General features: G+C 54.9%; 1 protein-coding gene across 1 annotated transcript; it reads left to right on the top strand.

The window, feature by feature from the left end:
* Positions 1–157: 157 nt before the first annotated feature.
* GYS1 (glycogen synthase 1) lies at positions 158–18,959 on the top strand. Its single transcript, XM_036307174.1, has 16 exons — positions 158–508; positions 1,914–2,095; positions 5,154–5,345; positions 6,205–6,390; positions 6,895–7,039; positions 8,590–8,707; positions 8,977–9,097; positions 9,777–9,883; positions 11,070–11,129; positions 11,220–11,298; positions 13,165–13,278; positions 13,989–14,115; positions 15,898–15,993; positions 16,109–16,272; positions 17,227–17,307; positions 17,468–18,959. The coding sequence occupies exons 1-16, from the start codon at positions 391–393 to the stop codon at positions 17,789–17,791; spliced, it is 2,214 nt and encodes a 737-aa protein (XP_036163067.1). The 5' UTR covers positions 158–390; the 3' UTR covers positions 17,792–18,959.
* The last annotated feature ends 643 nt before the right edge of the window (positions 18,960–19,602 follow it).

The raw sequence follows: 19,602 nt of genomic DNA on the forward strand, positions 1-19,602 counted from the left end.
GCAATCTAGGCCTCAAGCTTCGGATTGACAGCGCTCACGACCAATCATCTCGCGCAGCCACCGCCTAGGGGCGGAGCGAGCCATGTGCTGTCCGCCAATGAGAGACGTGGGAACCCCGCCCCCGGGCGCTGACCAATGGCGCTGGCCGGGGGGGCGGGCGCCGCCTCCTGGCGGCCGCAAGGTCTCACTGCAGGGGGCCCGCGGGGCTCAGTGCTGCTGCGGCCACCTCCTGCTCAGGTCCGGGGGTGCGGTCGTGCAATAGGAAGCCGAGGGCGTTGCAAGCTTCCCTTCGGGCACCAGCTACCTGGCTCCACGTCCTGTGGGGTGCATTCCACAGACACCCCCGGATCCTCCACCTGTGGCCCCTAGAACTCCCTGCCCGCGTCCGCCATGCCTCTCAGCCGCACTTTGTCCGTGTCCTCGCTGCCGGGACTGGAAGATTGGGAGGATGAATTCGACCTGGAGAACACGGTGCTCTTCGAAGTGGCCTGGGAGGTGGCCAACAAAGGTGAGCGCGTCAGGCGGCGGGGCCCGGGCGAGAAGAGCAGTCGGGGGTGGGGGGCCGGGGACTCCACACCATCCATAACTTTTGGGTTCAGGGCAAGGAGCCTGTGACTCATGTGTCCTTGGAGAGGGTCTGGGATCTGTCTCCTGCGCCCTGGAGGGATGGAGATGGGTCGCCTGACTGCGAAGATAAAAGGAGGCTGGGAGTCCGGTCCTGGGTCCTAGGGGAGAGGGGCTAACCTGAGAGATTCCTAGGCCCCAGAGGGAGGTTTCTGAGAGACCCGGGGTCCTGAACAGGGAAGGAGATGGGGGATTGGAAATTCTTAGAAATGGCTGAGTTTCAGACCTGGATTTGGGAGAGAGCTGACTGGGAAATAGAATGCATACGTCGTGCTGGGAGAATGGGTGGACTGGTCAGTCGGGAGTAAGACTGGGAAAGAACCGGAGGCCCTAATTCTTAATCCTAGGGTGGGAGGGGGTTGGGCACCTTAATGCCTAGGCTCTGAATGAACTGAAGGCCTGAACTATGGGTTCCTGGAAGTAGAAGAGCCTGTGGCCACAGAGAGTTGGAGACTGGAATGAGGGAAGGCTGGGAAGTCCTAAGTTGGTCAGGGGCTGGGCCCTGGGATGGGAGTGGCTGGGGCCCTAGATTTCTGTGTCCGGGGCTTCAGAGGGCCTGAGATCCCGGGTGTGGAGAGCCAGGTGGGGCTGGAAGCCCAAGAGCTGGGCAGTCTTGCTCCTCCAAATAGAGGGAAGTGAGGTTTTTTTTTTTTGCTTAGCTGAATCTTGGGAGAGAAAGGGACTGGGTCTCGCCCCATGGGAGGGGCCTGTGAACACAGAGCCATGTGTCAGGAGGTGAGGAGGCTGGGGGCCCAGGCTCCTGGGTCTGGAGTGGAGTCCCGGGAGGGGCAGGGTCCCATCTGCCCGTGTCCTCCATTGGGGAGAGGAGACTGGGGGATAGGTCAGCAGAGTCCCTGGGGGCAAGGAATGACAATTCCAACTTTCCTTGGGCAATTGTGGGAGGCTGAGTAGGGCCCTGCCGTGCCTCGAGCCTGGTGGAGAATTCACACCCAGCTCCTGTGAGCTGAGACCTGGGGAACTGGATCCTGCTAATCCTCGTCAGCTTCTGTCATCCTTGGGGCCACAGCCCCTAATTCCTTCAGACCCAGGAGCTCAGGCCCCCAGCCTCCTCCTCCCTCAGAGCTCCAACCCCAGCCCCCTTCTCCCTTCGGCCCACATCCTCCTCCCTCTGCCTCTGATGGATGGGTTCCCGGTCCCCTGATCCCCCTAAGCCAGAAGTCGGGGGCCCCAGCGCCTCCCGTGACCCTCCCCCCACCCACCCACCCTGGCCCAGGGCTCAGGCCTGTGGACCTCAGCTGGGGCCTGTCCTCATGGGTTTGGGCCCACAGTGGGTGGCATCTACACGGTGCTGCAGACGAAGGCGAAGGTGACAGGAGATGAGTGGGGCGACAACTACTACCTGGTCGGACCGTACACGGATCAGGGAGTGAGGACCCAGGTGGAGCTGCTGGAGCCGCCGACCCCGGCTCTGAAGAGGACGCTGGACTCCATGAACAGCAAGGGCTGCAAGGTGGGCAAGGGCTCCGCCCAGGGCAGGTAGGTGGGTGCCCGCAGTCAGGGTGGGAGCAGGTGGAGAAAGGGGATGGGAGTGGGGGCACAGAGGGAGGCATGGACAGAAACACGGATGGCCTGGTACTCCCTCCCCCTGGCATACACAGAGGTGGTATGATTGATACTTAGACAGAAGCAGGACCCCATGAAGTGGGTGGGTGCACCCCAAGCTCTGAGGCATTGGTAAATAGGCAGACAGACGGTAGGTACAACAAGACAGATTGAAGGACGGTTCCAAGAGGCCACGATCTTCAGACCCAGAGCGAGGAAAAGAGCTGGATGCAGGGAAGGACAGGCGGCCAGAACCCGGGGGAGGCGGGCTTGGAGGGGGCAGGTGGCCGGAGGAGGTGTTCGACAGCCTGGCGTTCACCTTTGGCTTCTCCACTTCCTGTCCATGTAACCTTGGCCAGCAGCATCTGCCCGATGGGTTGTGGGAGGATGAAATAGCGGATACCTTCTTCCGCTCAGTTCTTGGCATGAACTTAGCGCTGTGGGTGAGCTATTATCGCTGTGGTTATTATTATCACCATCATCATTATTTCTATAAACAGCCGGGCTTGCAGACAAGACAAACAAGAGAGAGAGATGGATGGAGAGACAGTGAGTGTCCCAAAAGGTGATGGTGCCCCCCCCTTCCCCCGCCTTCCCTCCCCCAGGCATTAGAGCAATTAAGGAAGGAGACAGAGTCTAGATACAGAAGAGAGGCAACCCAGTGTTTCAGAGAGAAAGACTCAGAAGGAGAGAGGAAGATGGAATATTGATGAAGGGAGGAGAGGCTGGCAGGGGACGGAGTTTTGGTGACAGAGCCAGGGATTTAGGAGAAGAGGGGAGTCTGGCCGGCGTGGCTCAATGGTTGAGCGTCGACCTATGAACCAGGAGGTCACGGTTCAGTTCCCGGTCAGGGCACATGTCGGGGTTGCGGGCTCAATCCCCAGTGAGGGGCGTGCAGGAGGCAGCCGATCCATGATTCTCTGTCATCATTGATGTTTCTCTCTCTCTCTCCCTCTCTGAAATCAATAAAAATATATATATATATATATTTTTTATTGATTTCAGAGAGGGAGAGAGAGATAGAAACATCAATGATGAGAGAGAACCAATGATTGATTGCCTCCTACTGGGGATGGAGCCCGCAACCCCGGCATGTGCCCTTGGCTGGAATCGAACCTGGGACTCTTCAGTCCACAGGTTGACGCTTTTATCCACTGAGCCAAACCGGGCAGGGCAATAAAAATATTAAAAAAAAAAAAAAAGAGAGAGGAGGGGAGAGTCCCAAGGCTGCAGGTGAGGGCTGGAGGGTGAGCACAGAGAGGTGGCCGCCGCCCCAGGAGAGGGCTGGGAGGCAGAGGGCTGAAGGACTGAAGGACGGACAGATCGGGAGGGAGAGGTACAGTGGTTTCTTCATTCATTCACAGCTTCTGCTTTGGGGTGGTGTCTGGAGCCCATTCAGGCCAGAGGTGTCCCTAAGGAACCCTAGAGCAACCCAGCCCTCCCCCTATGGCAGCTGCTCCCCACGTGCTGGGGGCCTAAGAATAGGCCCCCCGGCAAAAGGGCAGACAACAGCTGGGAGGGGGAGGGGCGTGGGGTCAGTCTCCCGAGGCTGGGAAGGGCCAGCTTGGGGAGGCGGGTGCCCGCCCGTCAGCTGGATGGCGCTGCGGCAGCAGGCCCGGGACCCGGGCCGTGGTCTGGGGAGGAAAAGAACCAGGCCAGGAGAATGTGGCGGGGGCAGAAATGAGACAGCGAGGCTTAGAAACGTGGCCGTGGGTAGAAAAACGCAGCCCTGCGACGGGGAAAGAGCTGACGGTGGCAGAAATGTGACTGCAAAGTACAGCAGGAGCCTAAGGGCAGAGGAAAGAGGCGACAGGTGACACATGTGGTGGAAGAGTCAGAAACAAGGCAGCGGGTGGAAGACATCTGGCAGCGAGAACAGCAAAAGCAGCGTCCTGGGGGAGGAGTAAGCAGCAGGAAGGAAAGATCCTGGCAGAAAGCGTCATGGTGGTCGAGGAGAGAGATGCGGCAGCAGACAAGCAAGGCCGCAGGTCGGAGTAATGGTTAGCAGGTGGGAAAACGGGCAGGGGGGCACAGGGACAGGACTGCGCATGTGTGGTTAGAAAGAGGAGAGGCAGCAGGTGGGCGAGAGCAGCAGTTACAGAATCGAAGCAAGGGACCGGAAAAGCGTTGCAACAGACATGGACAGGATTGTGGTGGCGCCTGGCTGGCATGGCTCAGTGGTTGAGTGTCAACCTATGAACCAGGAGGTCACGGTTCGATTCCTGGTTGGGGAACATGCCCGGGTTGCCGGCTCGATTCCCAGTGTGGGGCGTGCAGGAGGCAGCTGATCAATGATTCTCTCATCATTGATGTTTCTCTCTCCCTCTCCCTCTCCCTTCCTCTCTGAAATCAATAAAAAATATATTTTAAAAAAGAAAAGACTGTGGTGGGCCCTGGCTGGTTTGGCTCAGTTGGTTGGAGCATCGTCCCCTGTACTGAAAGTTGGCTGGTTCGATTCCAGGTCAGGGCACGTGGCTAGGTTGTGGGTTCAACCCAGTCGGTACACGTAGAGGCAACCTATCAATGTAACTCTCTCACATCGATGTTTTGCTCTCTCTCTCGCCCCTCCTCCCTCTCTAAAATCAGATTGCCTGGCTGGCGTGGCTCAGTGGTTGAGCATCGCCTGTGAACCACGGTTTGATTCCTGGCTGGGGCTCGATCCCCAGTGTGGGGCGTGAGGGGGCAACCTATCAATGATTCCCTCTCATCATGGATGTTTCTGTCTCTCTTCCCCTCTCCCTTCCTCTCTGAAATCAATTTAAAACATTGTTTTAAAAAAAGATTGTGGTGGGACTAACAAAGCAAATAGAGAAATAAGGCAGCGGGTGAGAAATTAGCAGCAGGTGCAGAAACAGGGTGGGGGAACCGAGGCAGGAAGCCCAGATATCTCTGCTGGTGGGAGAAGCAGGGATGCTGTGCCCAAAGACTGTGGTCAAAGCCCTAAGCCTCCCTGTGGGTCTCCCCAGGTGTATTTCGGGCGCTGGCTGATCGAAGGGGGCCCCCTGGTGGTGCTCCTGGATGTGGGAGCTTCAGCCTGGGCCCTGGAACGCTGGAAGGGGGAGCTCTGGGACACCTGCAACATCGGGGTGCCCTGGTACGACCGCGAGGCCAACGACGCCGTCCTTTTTGGCTTCCTCACCACCTGGTTCCTGGGTGAGGTAGGTCCCATCGCTGGTCCCCATGTCACCCCTTTTGGCCTCAGTCCCCAAACTACAGCGACCACCAGCCCCTGGACAGAAGGGTCTGGGTGGCGACAGAGGGGAACTGGGCATTCTAGGAATTGTGAGTCCTCTAACCCTTATCTTTGGAAACATGGATGCCCAAGGACTCAGACTCTTTTCCCTCAGAGACCCAAACTCCCACCCTCAGCCTGATTCACTCTAACCTCCCCCGTTTGGGAATTCTGAGCCGTTACTTCTTGGAGAGGTTGGCCTGCTGGAGGGCTCACCCGGGGAATTCTGGGAGTTGTAGTTCTCTAGTCTGATCGTGGTTGGACTTTCAGATGGAGCCCTGGATGTTTGGGAAACGCCAGACTATGTCTGAACCAGGAAACTTGGTTCTGATCCCCTTTTAGGTCTTAAAAGGCTCAAGAAACTTCATTTCCCATGCCCTGGGGAAAACAATTTATGACCTGGCTGCTTCTCGGGCATTCTGGGAGTTGTAGTCCTTTCGCCGCTGTTTGAAGGCAGGTCTATTGGTGATGGAGAACGAGGGTCTCTAGGAATTGTGTCCAGAATCTTGGGGACACGGAAACTTCAGTCTTTCCGATTCAGCCTTGCTGAGACTTAGAAGGTTGGCCAAAATTAACCCCAGCTCCCATCAGCCTCAGCTGGCCCGGCCGCCTCAAAAATGTCTGGTTTCTTGTCTCCTGGGGGTTGCAGTGGGCCGCCATTCGCTCAGTGCAGGGGTTGTGATAGATTTACTTTCCCGCTGCCACCTCCTCCACCCTGGGGATTGCTGATTGACTGTCTTCATAACCCGTGGAGACACAGTGGCCCTGTTCCTGTGGCCCCACAGTTCCTGGCCCAGAGCGAGGAGAAGCCACACGTGGTGGCACACTTCCACGAATGGCTGGCGGGGGTCGGGCTCTGCCTGTGCCGGGCCCGGCGGCTGCCTGTGGCTACCATCTTCACCACCCACGCCACGCTGCTGGGGCGATACCTGTGTGCCGGTGCCGTGGACTTCTACAACAACCTAGAGAACGTGAGCTCGGGGTGTGGCCGTGGGGGGGCGGCCAGTACTTCAGGTCAGCCCAGAGCTCTCTGCAAAGCCCTAGGGCAGCGGTTCTCAACCTGTGGGTCGCGACCCCTTTGGGGGTCGAACGACCCTTTCACAGGGGTCGCCTAAGACCATCGGAAAACACATATATAATTAATTACCTATTGTTTTTGTGATGAATCACTATGCTTTCATTATGTTCAATTTGTAACAATGAAAATACATCCTGCGCATCAGATATTTACATGACGATTCATAACAGTAGCAACATTACAGTGATGAAGTAGCAACAAAAATAATTTTGTGGTTGGGGGTCACCACCACATGAGGAACTGTATGAAAGGGTCGCGGCATTAGGAAGGTTGAGAACCGCTGTCCTAAGGGCTTGGGCTCCCTCTCCAGGACCCAGTCTCCCCCAGGTCTCCAGAGTCTGAACCTCCAGGCTTCCACCCAATTCTCCGAACCTGAGTGCCCTTTCTTCCCGCCCAGTTCAATGTGGACAAGGAAGCAGGTGAGAGGCAAATCTATCACCGCTACTGCATGGAGCGGGCAGCAGCCCACTGCGCTCATGTCTTCGCTACTGTGTCCCAGATCACCGCCATTGAGGCCCAGCACCTTCTCAAGAGGAAACCAGGTAGGTGATAGGCTGGGATCCCTAAACATGAATGAGGTAGTTGGTTACCTATGCCAAGGCCCGCACCAATTTTTTTTTTTATTTTTATTTTTACTGTAAAGAACAGAGAACTACAACTCCCAGAAGGCCCTAGGTTGGTGACCTGTACACCCTAGAGCAGCGGTTCTCAACCTGTGGGTCCCGACCCCTTTGTGGATTGAATGACCCTTTCACAGGGGTCGCCTAAGACCATCGGAAAACACATATATAATTACATATTGTTTTTGTGATGAATCACTATGCTTTAATGATGTTCAATTTGTCACAATGAAATCGGGGGCCACCACAACTTGAGGAACTGTATTAAAGGGCCGCGGCATTAGGAAGGTTGAGAACCACTGCTCTAGAGGCTAATGGAAGGTGTAGTTTCTTGGACGTTAATTTCAGAAATTGGAAAATTCTTCTATTGGCTAACGTAGGTATTGGTCTTCTGAAAGGGGACGGAAGTTCTTTGGATTTTGTTTTCGAGAAAAGCAGTATTAGAACCACTTATTGCCCTGGCCAGTTTGGCTCAGTGGATAGAGCGTCAGCCAGTGAACTGAAAGGTCCCAGGTTCGATTCTGGTCAAGGGCACATGCCTGGGTTGTGGGCTCGATCCCCAGTGGGGGACTTGTAGGAGGCAGCTGATCCATGATTCTCTCTCATCATGAATGTTTTTCTCTCTCTCTCTCTCCTTCCTTCCTCTCTGAAATCAATATTATATATATATAACCACTTTTTTTCCCCAGACTATATCATCAATTTTCAATGGATGTTAAGTTGAGAACTACAGCTACTAGAAGGTCTTTGGCTGGTCAGCTCCTTATGTTCCCAGAATTTCTTCCCAGGAGCTGATGGGGGTTGCAGTTTTTCTTTTTTCTTCTCTTTTTTTCTTTTTAAATATATTTTATTGATTTTTTTACAGAGAGGAAGGGAGAGGGATAGAGAGTTTTAGAAACATCGATGAGAGAGAAACATCCATAAGCTGCCTCCTGCACACCCCCCACTGGGGATGTGCCCGCAACCAAGGTACATGCCCCTGACCGGAACCGAACCTGGGACCCTTCAGTCCTCAGGCCGACGCTCTATCCACTGAGCCAAACCAGCTAGGGCAGGTTTGTAGTTCTTCAATGATGTGCTTTCATTTTTTGTGAGGATAGAAAATGGTTGGGCCCTAAAAGGGGCTTGAAGGTAGGAGGGTATATTCTGGGAGAAGAAGCAGGATGGAGATGGTTAATCATTTCCAGCCCAGGGTAGTATAATAGGGCAAACGAAAGCACCGCAACTCCCAGAAACCCCAATGCGGATTAGTTCCCTGCCTGGTTCGCCGCTTGCAGAGGCTGATGGGAGTTGTAGTTATTGGGCAAGAAGGCGTCTGAGTGGCAGGGCAGCTGGGTCACCAAGGGAGCTCACAGAGGAACGATCGAAACAAAGACGTTACCAAAGGAAAGGGGTCTTTCCTTCGGTTATTCGTTCGGCCACATCGATCTGAATGAAGGCATGAAACCTGGGCCCTTCTCCCCCGTTCCCAGATATCGTGACCCCCAACGGGCTGAACGTGAAGAAGTTCTCTGCCATGCACGAGTTCCAGAACCTCCATGCTCAGAGCAAGGCCCGGATCCAGGAGTTTGTGCGGGGCCATTTTTATGGGTATGTGGGCCAGATACCTCGGCCTCGAGAGAGGAGGGGTTGGGAGCTCAGCCTCTCCAGTTCCTGAGCGCCAAGCACAATGGCTGAGTGGTGAAGGATCTTAGATCCCCATCCAGGGAGAAAAGAACCCCAAATCTCAGAGAAGACTCCACGATGCCTCCACGCTGTCTATGATGACCTTTGCCCCTGCAGCTTCTGGGGTTGGCAGCCTCGAGGCCAGGACTAGAGGGGGAGGGTCTCGGCTTCACCCTGCCTTATGGCTTCTGTAGGCACCTGGACTTCAACTTGGACAAGACGTTGTACTTCTTCATCGCCGGCCGCTACGAGTTCTCCAACAAGGGGGCCGACATCTTCCTGGAGGCCTTGGCCCGGCTCAACTATCTGCTCAGAGTAAGTCCTGGGCTGCGAGGGGGCCGAGGGAGGACCAGAAAATCCGTACGTACGGGCAAGAACAGAGACCCAGGCCGGTGGGGGTGGGGAATCCGCTGTGGGAAGTAGAGAAACCCAGAAAGAAGATGGAGTCTTTTATTATTTTTAAAATATATATATTTTTAATTTATTTCAGAGAGGAAAGGAGAGGGAGAGACAGTAACATCAATGATGAGAGAGAATCATTGATGGGCTGCCTCCTGCACACCCCCCATTGGGGACCGAGCCCGCAACCCAGGCATGTGCCTTGACTGGGAATCAAACTCGGGACCCTTCAGTCCACAGGCGGACGTTCTATCCGCTGAATGAAACCAACCAGGGCCTTTTCTTGTAAAAAAAAAATTATATATATATTTCAGAGAGAAAGGGAGAGGGAGAGAGAGAAACATCAATGATGAGAGAGAATCATTGATCGGCTGCCTCCTACTGGGGATCGAGCCTGCAACCTGGGCATGTGCCCTGGCTGGGAATCGAACCGTGACCTCCTGGTTCAGAGGTCAGTGCTCAACCACTGAGCCACGCTGGCCGGGCTGTCCTATACTTCTCCTTGACAGGAAGGGGCGTGGCAGGGTCCCAGCCGTCTCAGTGGGTGGAAAAGGGTGTGTGGCCTCAGCCTCCTCCCCCTTTTCCTGTCCTGCAGGTCAACAACAGTGAGCAGACCGTGGTCGCCTTCTTCATCATGCCGGCGCGGACCAACAACTTCAACGTGGAAACCCTCAAGGGCCAGGCCGTGCGCAAGCAGCTCTGGTCAGCAGCCCCCGCCCGGGATCCCAGCGGTGTGCCTCGGGCCCAGTGTTCCTCCCGGAGTCTCGCTTTTGTCCTGTGTCACATGGTCAAACCTGCCCCACCGACTTTCCTAGTGAGGTCGCTTGCTTAGGACGCCTCCGCCGGGGAGCAGCAAGAAGTCGCGGGCGGGACAAGTGTGGCAGCGCGGCCAGGGCTCTGATACCAAACCACTGAGGTCTAACTCATGCCACTTGCTGGCTTTCTGGCTTTAGGCAAACCACTACCCTTCTCTGAGCCCCCGTTTCCCCATTTGTGAAGCCCGTTCGTTAGCAATCCCATGTTCAGTGAGCACCTGTTATAGTGCCAAGCACTGTTCCAGGCCCTGGGAACACAGCTGGGAACAAAAGAGATAAAAATCCCTGCCCTCACTGAGCTCTCTTTCTAGAAAATTCTATAGAAAGCGCACTTGGGGGAGGGGGTGAGAAGCAGCACAGGAATAATGAGACAGGGTGGTCAGGACAGGCCACGCTGCAAAAGTGCCATTGGGTAGAGACCAATAAAGGAAATGAGGGAGGAAGCCCTGTGCGTATCTGGGGGAACAGCACGTGCAAAGGCCCTGGGGTCTGTAGGAGACGCAGTGGGGAGACCCGTGAGGCTGGCGCAGAGTGCCCTAGGCCAAGAGCCTAGAAAATGAGGCCAGGGCTAGGGGAAGATTTTGAACAGAGGGATGCCCGTGGGGCTGTCGGGTGGCACGATTTGCTGGCCTTGTTTGTGTACGTAAATTTTATCCTCTCAACATAATCTTCCTTTTTTATAAAATGGGGCTCAGCATGGCTACCACCAGGACCAGGACAGGCTCTAAGAATAGCTGACATTTCTGGAAGGCGCACTGTGTGCTGGGCACTGGGTACTTTTAGTCATGACCTCATCAAGTTCTCCCAGCACACCTCTAAGGTCTGTTCTATTTTTACCTCCCTCTTCCTGACGAATCCCTGAAGTCAGAGACGGAAGGCCACCTGTCCCCGGACACACAGCTGAGGCGAGGCCCAAGGCATCCGAGCCTTCCGGGACCTGTTCCCTGGGTCCCCATCCTCCAGCCCCGGGTCCCCAGGGGGGCTTCTCTGCTCAGACCTCCGTTTCCTGGCTGCCCCCAGAAACCTCACAGCACATGGCTGGTGTACACGTGACCTTGTTCTGCTCTTTCCAGGGATACGGCCAACACAGTGAAGGAGAAGTTCGGAAGGAAGCTTTATGAATCCTTGCTGGTGTGAGTGCCCCTCCCTCAGCCCTGGGTGGCCCTGGGTCCTAAGCCCTCTCTTCGCCCCTCCTCAGATGCCTACCCCTGTCCGCCCTGCAGGGGGAGCCTCCCAGACATGAACAAGATGCTGGACAAGGAGGACTTCACGATGATGAAGAGAGCCATCTTTGCCACACAGGTATTCGGACCCTGAGCAGAGGAATGGCCGTCCCCCGCGGCCCCAGAGGCAGCTGGCCAAGTTAGTTCTGACCCCAGAGATTGCGGGCAGTGCTGAGGTTCCCAAAAGGGTGTGAGCTGACTGGTGGGACTTCAATTCCCAGAAGCCCTTCCGGCAGCCAGCTTTCCCATGACGTCTTCTGCCACATGGGGCTGTTGGGTGTTGTAGTTTCTTTGCATCCCCACAGTCAATGGACAGTAGGTGAAGGGGAACTTAAGTCAAGGGAGCTACAGCCCTAACCGGTTTGGTTCAGTGGATAGAGCATTGCCCTGCAGACTGAAGGGTCCCCGGTTCGATCCCGGTCAAGGGCATGTACCTTGATTGCGGGCACATCCCCAATAGGGGGTGTGCGGGAGGCAGCTGATCAATGTTTCTAACTCTCTATCCTTCTCCCTTCCTCTCTGTAAAAAACATCGATAAAATATATATAAAAAGAGAGCTACAGCCCTAGCCTGTTTGGCTCAGTGGATAGAGAGTCAGCCTGTGGACTCAAGGGTCCCGGGTTCGATTCCGGTCAAGGGCATGTACCTTGGTTGCGGACACATCCCCAGTGGGGAGTGTGCAGGAGGCAGCTGATCGGTGTTTCTCTCTCATCGATGTTTCTAACTCTCTATCTCTCTCCCTTCCTCTCTGTAAAAAATCAATAAAATATATATAAAAATAGAGCTACCAGAGGAGAATCGCAACTCCCACATGTCCTAAAGCCTTGCTGCCTACCAGCTCCACCTCTATTCCCAGAGACTGCTAGGAGGGGTAGCTTTGTTGGGCCTTATTAGGAATAGTCAGGAGGTCAGCTAAAACACCTATAATTCTCTGAAGAATATTGAAAACGAAGCAGTTGCTATTTCAGAAAATTGTCGGACACCAAATGAAAACTACCATTCCCAGCAGCCTGTGGGTCTTTCTGCTACACTGATGCTTCCCTTGCCCCAGAGACTTCTGCGAGTTCGTTCATTCTCTGGAGTCAAGGGTCTTCGGTGCTTGTGGTCAGGGTTGGTGGGTCGTTTCCTGGGGAAGGGAAGCCTCAACAGTCAAGCAGCACAAACAAGGGAAGAATTGTTTTTGGTCAAACTAATTCCCAATAGTCCCTAAGGCACTCGGCCTCAGTGAGCACATTTCTTCCTCGGGGCTGCTGGGAGTTGTAGTTTTTTGGTTTGCTGGCGTCAGTAGACTGAAGGTGTGTAGAACACTTAATGAGAGAAATGATGGAATATTTGCAAAAAACCTGAATATCCCAGCAGCACCCCCACTCCCCACCCCCGGGACTTCTGTCGCCCTGGCTCTATCTATCCTCCTCCATTGGGGAACCGAAGAAAGAAATCAGGGGGTACCCCTCTTGGGAATTGTGGTTTCTTTGGACCCCTGTGGGGGTGGAAGTGGAGGGAATTACAGGATGGAGAGTGAAGGGACTTGGAGAGAAAGAAATCTAGGATTTTCATAAGAAAACTGCAACTTCCAGCAGCCCCTGGAGCTTGACCCAGTCTCTGCCCCCCTCCCAAAGTCCGCTGGGGGACATTCGTTTCTTTGAATTTTTGTGATGATAGAGCCAAGACTACAGAACAAGATAGCTACAACCCCCTGGCGCCCCTGGGGCTGGTTAATGCTGGCTCTGCCTCAAAGACAGCTGGGAATTGTAGTTTATGTTTAGCTGATGATGGCTAAAAGGAAAACAAGAACCTTGACCGATAGAGCCAAGTAGGAAGTCTCTAACTCCTGGTCATCCCTTGGGCTTGTGGCCCCACAGCCTGGTGGGAGTTGTAGTCTCTTTGGATTCCCAAGTTCAGCATGTCCCTTCGCTGACCCCCACCCCACTTGTGGCCCCTGCAGCGGCAGTCTTTCCCCCCTGTGTGCACCCACAATATGCTGGACGACTCCTCAGACCCTATCCTGACCACCATTCGCCGAATTGGCCTCTTCAATAGCAGCGCCGACAGGGTCAAGGTGAGGCCATGGTCAGGGTGGGTTGGGCGTTGCAGGAGGGTGGCGGGAGGCTGGGCCTCACATTCCCCATCTCACCTCATTTATCAAAGGACTTCTCTGTCTAGAAAGGACCTTAGCTTTGGAAGAAGGCAGCCTGGGATTCAAATCTTTGTCCTGGGGGGACGGGGGATGGAGCGGTGAGAGAACAACCAAAGGACTTGTATGCATGCATATTAGCATATCCAATGGACACAGGCACTGGGGCGGTGGGGGGTTGCCCGGGTGGGAATGGCTGGGGGGGAGAGGGGGTGTCATTTGGGGAAAAAAGAAGACATATGTAAAACTTTAGACAATAATAATAATAATTTTTAAAAAAATCTTTGTCCTGCCGAAACCGGTTTGGCTCAGTGCATAGAGCGTCAGCCTGCGGACTCAAAGGTCCCAGGTTCGATTTCGGTCAAGGGCATGTACCTGGGTTGCGGGCACATCCCCAGTAGGAGATGTGCAGGAGGCAGCTGATCGATGTTTCTCTCTCATCGATGTTTCTAACTCTCTATCTCTCTCCCTTTCTCTCTGTAAAAAATCAATAAAATATATTTAAAAAAAAAAAAAAATCTTTGTCCTGCCACTGACTTATGTGACTTCAGATAAAATTTTCACTCTCTGTGGGCCTCTCTGGAACCCCGGACAAATGGGGTGCCTCGGGCTGAGTCCTTCCCTCTCGCCGCCAGGTTATTTTCCACCCGGAGTTCCTGTCCTCCACCAGCCCCCTGCTGCCCGTGGACTATGAGGAGTTCGTCCGTGGCTGCCACCTTGGGGTCTTCCCCTCCTATTATGAGCCTTGGGGCTACACGCCGGGTGAGTGCAGCCTGGCATGGGGGGTCCGGCCAGGCCTGGCCTGATCCTGGGGCAAGGCACGCGCCCTCCGTGAGCCCCAAGTTCCTCCTTTGCAAAACCGGGGGCAACGGGAACAGCTTGTTCTGCCACAGCATGCGTCTCTGGGACACTGTAGCTCATGTGATGGGGAACTGGAGGACCCATGTCACCGTGGACATGTGACTTCCCCCAATGTGCTGACATCAGCCCTCCCGCCCCCCAATAACAGCAGCGTAAGGCACAGTCCACGAACACAGTTGCATGGGGTGCAGTCTCCCTGAGCGGTCTCCCCAGCACCCGTCCCCTTCACCTTCCTCCTGTTGGCTCCTTTTAAACACGGGCTTCAAGTTGGATCAGCTCCTTTGCAATTCTCTCTCATTTTGGGGCTATTATGCTGTGATCTCCCCAAGTTCAACCCTCCTCACTCACACCCTTTCCAATCAAACTACTTTCATATGTTTTTATGGCTACATAAATACCACAGTTGCTGTAGTCTGTCTTCAGTTTGAGTAATTAAAAACATTTTTAGCCGAACCGGTTTGGCTCAGTGGATGGAGCGTCAGCCTGTGGACTGAAGGGTCCCGGGTTCGATACCGGTCAAGGGCATGTACCTCGGGCGCATCCCCAATGGGGGGCGTGCAGGAGGCAGCTGATGGATCTTTTTCTCTCATCAATGTTTCTGACTCTCTATTCCTCTCCCTTCCTCTCTGTGAAAAACCAATAGGGTATATTAAAAGACAAACAAACATTTTTAATCCTACTCGAGGACATGCTTGTATTGATGTGAGAGAGAGAGAGAGAAAGGAAGAGCGAGAGAAACATCGATTGTTGCCTCCCATAGGCGCCCCAATTGAGGATCGAACCCGCAACCTGGGTATGTGTCCTGACTGGGAATCGAACCCGCCACCTCTTGGTGTAAGGGAAGATGCTCCAGCCAACTGAGCAACACAGGCTGGGACAATTTATGAGTAACATAATAAGTCTTTTGAACTATGCTTGCATGAGAATTAGGAATTTTGCCAGTTTTCTTTCATCCATGGGGAAAATTGTGCATAGGTTTTGTGTGGTCAGCCCCTTACCCCGTTTTCCCCATAAGCTCTGTTATATTTAGTGTCTGCTTTTGTAGCTTAACAAAAGTTTTGAGACATCATATAAGAATTACAATAAACTCCTTGACCCGCCTCCCAGCGCCCTTTAAGCTGGTAAACAAAGCCTAATACTTGCTCTGTACACAGCAATGGTAATAACGAGAGACCTTTTCTTACCTCCTGTGTAAACAGACTCTGAAGCTATGATAGCCAAAGCAGTGTGGGCTGGCGTAAGAAAGTCTCTTCCAGGTTGTGAGGATGAAGGAGAATGGCAGACATTTGGCCCCGAACTCAATACATTAGCATCCTCACGGCCCCCAACTCTAGACTTTTATTCCGAGGCCCTGGGGCCTTTTTCTGAGCCTCTCCGCTTCCCCTCTAAGAAATAGAAACAGTAAGTATTATAGACTGAGAGTCTTATGCTGAGTGAAATAAGCCAGTCAGAGAAAGACAAATATCACGTGACCTGACTTATAAGTGCAAACTAATGAACATGGTAGACTGATGCAATCGTCATGTACCGCGTGGATTTTCCAGCTCCCGGCTTGCTCAGCGCAGTGCCCGGCATTTGGCAAGGGCGCCAGGAGAGGGCGCCGTTGAGGCTTCTATTGGGATTTTCAGCCGGTTCAGAGGGGGACGAAATCTCAGTGGACTTTTTTCTCCCGCCTCCCCGCAGCCGAGTGCACGGTGATGGGCATCCCCAGCATCTCCACCAACCTCTCCGGCTTCGGCTGCTTCATGGAGGAACACATCGCAGACCCCTCGGCATACGGTCAGCGCCCAGGCTGAGAACCGGCACCCTTGGGCCCTGGGGAGGAGGGGTCCTGGTGTCAGTCTGTTTTCTGAGTCCCCCATCCTGCCCTCCCCCGCCTCACCCCACCCCACAGGCATCTACATTCTGGACCGGCGGTTCCGCAGCCTGGATGATTCCTGCTCGCAGCTCACCTCCTTCCTCTACAGCTTCTGCCAGCAGAGCCGGCGGCAGCGCATCATCCAGCGGAACCGCACCGAGCGCCTCTCCGACCTCCTGGACTGGAAATACTTGGGCCGGGTATAGACCAACGCCCTCTCCTGCCCTGTGCTTCCTTCCGATTCTGGGTCTCTGGTTCTTCAGTCTCAAAGGGGCAGGTGGCTCCTCTTACTTGTAAACCTTGCTGTCCCTTTAAGAAATAATTCAACTTCTGCAGGAAAACCACGTGGGCCCAAAGGGCTGCTATTTGCATAACTGCGGAGGAGAAACCAGGCTGTCCATTCACAGCTCTGCTATTTGCATAAGGGGCGGAGCCCGAAAAATGGATGATTGGCTCAGGCCACCTGTTTCCCACCTTTCTCCGCTCATGGCACACATAAACTTATTAGTAACTTATGGGGCCCATCAAAAAATATATTTTTTGCTGATCTGACCAAAAAAAAAAAAACACACCACAAAAACAGGTATAATTAAGATTCATTCACACCGGACGGCTGTTGTGTTTGTGCTGTCATTTTTTTTATTGGACCATTGAAAAGAGGTCAGCGCCCCTGCCTGGCCTCTTTTACAGTCAGGAATTGCCTGTTTGTTGGTTTTAAGTATATTTGTATTGATTTAGAGAGGAAGGGAGAGGGAGAGAGTGATAGCAACAGCAATAATGAGAATCATGGATCGGCTGCCTCCTGCACGCCCCCTACTGGGGATCGAGTGGCAAAGCCGGCATGTGCCCTCCTCGTCCTCCTCGTCCTCGCTCAGGTGCGGGCTCGAGTGCGGGCATTCCCGACGGGAATCGAACTTGGGACCCTTCAGACCGCAGGCCAACGGCTCTATCCACTGAGCCACACCTGTTAGAACAGGAATTGCATGTTTTATAAAAATTGCACATCTGTTAAAAAGCGCTGGCTTGGGGGTCTAGTGGAAGATGCTGCAGAGCGTGCACATCTGCATAAAAGGTGTGGCTAGGGGGGCGGGGTCACCCCCTCCCACATCTGCCAAGGGCTCCCCCCCATGTCCCTCTCCTTCTTTCCCCGGAAGTACTATATGTCTGCGCGCCACATGGCCCTGGCCAAGGCCTTCCCAGAGCACTTCACCTACGAGCCCCAAGAGGCTGACACGGTGAGTCGGCGGGGGTCCCTCTAGTGGGCCAGGGGCTGGAGGGCGGGGCCGGGGGTGCAGAGCTCAGACGGCCTGGGGGGTTGGGGGCTTGCACGCCCGCCCGGGCTGCACCAGGGGCCTCCGCTCACCCGGCCCTTTGTGCTCACACCGGCGCGCACAGACCCAGGGCTACCGCTACCCACGGCCCGCCTCGGTGCCACCGTCACCCTCGCTGTCTCGGCACTCGAGCCCGCACCTGAGCGAGGACGAGGAGGACCCCCAGGACCAGCTGCCGAACGAAGAAGGCGAGCGCTACGACGAGGACAAGGAGGCCGCCAAGGACCGGCGCAACATCCGCGCCCCCGAGTGGCAGCGCCGCTCCAACTGCTCCTCTTCCACCGGCGGGAGCAAGCGCAACTCGGTGGACACGGCGCCCTCCAGCTCGGCCAGCAGCCCCAGCGAGCCCCTGAGCCCCACCAGCTCCCTGGGCGAGGAGCGCAACTAAGCCCCCCAACCCCACCCCAATCCCCGCGCCACACTCTGCGCGCCCCGCCTCCCCGGCCCCGAGGGTGGATGCCGAGCGGCGCTGTTCCTAAACCCACTCCAGATCCCGGACCTGCCGTGGGGCCCACAGCCCCGCCCCCTCCACCGTCCACTCCAGCCCCGCCCTGGAACCCCCACACTCCAGAATGTACAACGCCGTGCCTTTCCCGGGTTCCAGAATGCCAAACCTGTGCCCTCGCGTCTCCCAGGTCTGGCCTGGGTCACCAGAGGCCAGGAATCTGCCAATACCCTGTCATGGTGCCAGGGTTTTTAGGAAACCTGGCCAGTCGCCTTCCAGGCCAGGGCTCCTGGAAACACTCCGTGGCTTGCAAATCCAACAGCACACCGAGCACGCCCTGCTCGGGCCTGGCCTGGGGACCCGCGAGAGCCTTGTCCCTGCTGAAGGTACAACCAAGCTGAGCGCTGGAGCGCACTTTTCAAGGACTTGAGCTCACCGAATGCGGAAGGTCCTCCATTTCAACTCCAGATCTCGGGCTCCAGGCAGGACACCACGTGTTTCCTCTGGTCTGGCCCCCCCTGTGGGGTCCGGTTCTGCCTGGAGGACTCCTCCACCCATCGCCCCCTCTCCCTCTACACTTTAGCCCAGCCAAGGGGGGCAGAACCACTTGGCTTCTCATTGCTACTGGAGAACGTGCAGTATATGGCTCTAGATGCCCTTCAGGCTTTTTCTAGACCTGACCCTGCTCCTTCCTTCTTGAGTCTGAGTTCTCCCCTGTATTTCAAGACTCTGTGCCCTCCAGGGAGCCCCCCCCCCCAGCTGAGGGCAGACCTGGCTGTCTTACAACACCACCCCCCCAACCGCCAGGCCCACTCGAAACCACCGGGTTCTAGGTCCCCCGCTGCCAAATCTAGAACCTCACCACTGTGCTGTGCCCTTGGTCTAGAACTGAGCCCACTGGGGTTCTAGAACTTCCATTCTTTTTTTTTTTTTTTTTTTTTACCTCAAGGCTCTTCTGTCCCCAGCTTTGGTGAAAGGGAGGTGTCCCCCTCACGTGTGCTGTGCTGTGTCTGACGTACTTGGTTTGCCCTTGGGAGTGGGGGGCAGAAGGGATATGATTGAAGTGTGTGTGGAGATGAAAAACAAAATACATCTATATTTAAGAATCCCAGGTCTGGTCCAACGTGAGGATTTGGTGGGCCTCTCCCCTCTTCTTGGCCTCTCCCCCCTCTATTCTCCCCCCTGTCCCCCACCCCAACCCCGGGTCCCCCAATGTCATTCTGCTCTCACAGAGAGACTTGGGTTGCTGTTGTGGTTCCCAGTGTTCTTTCATGGGAAGGCACCCCTGTCTTGTTTATATATTTTATTGATTTTTTACAGAGAGGAAGGGAGAGGGATAGAGAGTTAGAAACATCGATCAGCTGCCTCCTGCACACCCCCCACTGGGGATGTGCCCGCAACCAAGGTACATGCCCTTGACCGGAATCGAACCTGGGACCCTTGAGTCCCCAGGCCGACGCTCTATCCACTGAGCCAAACCGGTTAGGGCTGTCTTGTTTAGTTGGGACCTAACTTGGGTTAGAAAAGGGGATCCACGTGGAACCCATGAGCCAGGTGGGGCTCTTTAAATCCCTCAGTACTAGCTACAAGCGAGTGCTCAGTAGCCACATGTGGCTCCTGGCTACCCTGTTGGTCGGTGGCTGCAGCTATAGAACATTTTCATCATTGCCACCAAGTTCTGCTGGACCGTGCTGGCGGCGGGCACGTTTCCGGGGCTCTGTGGCCTTTGGTCTCGGACCAGGCTGTCCCCTGGA

Source organism: Myotis myotis, unplaced genomic scaffold (assembly GCF_014108235.1).
Source record: "Myotis myotis isolate mMyoMyo1 unplaced genomic scaffold, mMyoMyo1.p scaffold_m19_p_45, whole genome shotgun sequence".
Lineage (NCBI taxonomy): Eukaryota > Metazoa > Chordata > Mammalia > Chiroptera > Vespertilionidae > Myotis > Myotis myotis.

Excerpts from the sequence above, each read along its gene's own strand:
- GYS1 (XM_036307174.1), top strand. The coding sequence starts at position 391 with ATGCCTCTCAGCCGCACTTTGTCCGTGTCCTCGCTGCCGGGACTGGAA. Across the intron at positions 7,040-8,589 it reads CCTTCTCAAGAGGAAACCAG|ATATCGTGACCCCCAACGGG; the intron begins GTAGGTGATAGG and ends CCCCGTTCCCAG. Across the intron at positions 17,308-17,467 it reads AGCCCCAAGAGGCTGACACG|ACCCAGGGCTACCGCTACCC; the intron begins GTGAGTCGGCGG and ends CGGCGCGCACAG.